Genomic DNA, 2,082 nt, shown 5'->3' with positions numbered 1-2,082 from the left:
TTATTAAAAAAATACACGTACAAAAAAAAATACACAAACTTACATAGACAAAAAAATTATTTAAATATTGATTAAATAATCTTGAGAATGAATAATATATAAAATAATAACTTTGATTAATAAAATCAAATAAGGAGCGTAAGGGAAACTCAGAGTCAGCCTCATCCTTTACATATTTAATCATTTATATTACAAACATATATTTACCATTTTATCATGCAAACAACGATAGAAACGTTTTCTACAACCTATAAAGTTTAAAATTAGATTAAATTCTAATCATAATCTTTGTGTTCGATACTTGAAAAAAATTCCTCCCAACGTATAGCTTGCAAAGTTTTCGTACACTAACTGAATCACTATCATGTTTTTTACGTTGTTGTTAGAAAGTATTAATTTTTTTATTGAAATTAATTTTCTTTTTATTAGTTGAAATTGTTTGCCCCGCAATAAAATTATTGTTTATTATTCTAATAAGTACCATACATTAGAATAGATTAAACAAAACACTAGCTAATTAGGTTGATTTTCACTCCAATTATATATATGAACACATCTAGGATTCCTATAAGCTTATTTATAGTTTTATACCAACAGAAGTACATGATTTCACAGTATATATAAATGTAGAAGCAATTCAAAATTTCACACAGCTTGACTCTGATCTTTCATGAAGCTTACTGAAAATTATTCATTTCATGAAAACTCCACTGCCGTTGCATGTCATGACAGGACATTGAGTTATGACACCTCTCTTCAAAGTTAGAAAATGATGAGATGGTTTCTTCTAAAGCTCCTGAATTTTCATAGTTTCCAATTATAGGGTTTAGGTCCATGAGAGTGGTAGCATTCCCATTATAACATTGTGGTGTTGTTGAGAGGTTGGTAGTGGAGGAGGACAAGTTGGGATGAAGTTGAGGACTCATGTTGGAGTCATTTTCCATTTGGAACCAACTTTGAAGATCTTGAGGGAGAATATTACTAGGTTTTACAAAGCTTTTCTCATTAGGGTTTTCAGAGAATGAAGTATTGAGACACCTTTGAGCTGCTTGTTCCCTCATATAAGCTAGTTGTGCTTGTAAATTTACCACCTACAAAAATCAAAACACAATATCACTATATTAGTAACTAGAAGCACAGATCAATATAGAGTTTATATTCTGTAAATTGTATTATAAGTAAGTGCATATTTGAACTGACGATGAATTTGACAACACGTTATTTCGATAAAAACTATATCTTAAAGATCAAGAACATGGTATTTATGTCCAGTTGTTTGTATTATCTTCTATTTCTGTATAATCTATCATTGCAAAATTTAACAAAAAGTATAAGTACATACCATCTAGGGTTTTCAGCTAAACATATACTAATTAAGATGATTAATTGATTGTAACTGATCATGAGAGATGAACAAACCTGTTGTTGAAGTGCAAAAATATGAGAAACACATCCATAAATTGGATCTTGAAGTCTAGCTTGAGCTTCATAAGAGATTGTGACAGCAGCTTCACAACGATCACTCACAGGGAGGTGTGCAAGAAGTTTTGAAACATTACTTGCACCAAAGACCTTATGAATAGCTGCAAAATGAGTAGCACCTTGTTCATGGCAAAAATAAGGTGCAAAAACACAACCTCTAATACATTTTCTTCTCAAGAATTTACAGGCTCCACAAGGAGAACCAGAACCAGTCATCATGGCCTTTAGAATTTTGGTGGTTTCTGGCTCTTTTGTGCAAATCATAATCATTTATCACATTCTTTATAGACACCCAAAACAAGAGGAAAGGGAGGATTAGAATTATGAATATTTAATTACATAAGGTTCCCTTAATGGCCTACATTGTTCATTATTTTCTTTCGTATAAAACAATATCGCCATATTTTTATTTGTCAGAAAATGAGATTCCATTCAACATCCTTATATGACAAAATAAGAGCTAGCAATAACCAAACCCAATTTGTTTGATGATTAGATCTAGCTTTCAGCTTTTTGTCCTTTCTTTTTCTCAAAATATGTATAGAGGACCTTATGTTAAATATGTAAATCAACAAGTTGTTATCCAACTCTCTCATGTGA

The 2,082-nt window shown here is 30.7% G+C and overlaps 1 protein-coding gene across 1 annotated transcript; it reads right to left on the bottom strand.

The window, feature by feature from the left end:
• Nucleotides 1–677: 677 nt before the first annotated feature.
• Nucleotides 678–1,731, bottom strand: LOC127130275 (LOB domain-containing protein 29). The gene is made up of 2 exons (XM_051059313.1): nt 1,420–1,731; nt 678–1,091 (listed from the first exon to the last, which is right to left on the bottom strand). Exons 1-2 carry the CDS (start codon nt 1,699–1,701, stop codon nt 678–680), a joined length of 696 nt encoding a protein of 231 aa, XP_050915270.1. The 5' UTR covers nt 1,702–1,731.
• Between the last annotated feature and the right edge of the window lie 351 nt (nt 1,732–2,082).

This window comes from Lathyrus oleraceus, chromosome 3 (assembly GCF_024323335.1).
Source record: "Lathyrus oleraceus cultivar Zhongwan6 chromosome 3, CAAS_Psat_ZW6_1.0, whole genome shotgun sequence".
NCBI classification, from domain to species: Eukaryota; Viridiplantae; Streptophyta; class Magnoliopsida; order Fabales; family Fabaceae; genus Lathyrus; species Lathyrus oleraceus.
Note: the sequence above shows the minus strand (reverse complement) of the source record. Positions and strands in the feature narration are given on the sequence as shown.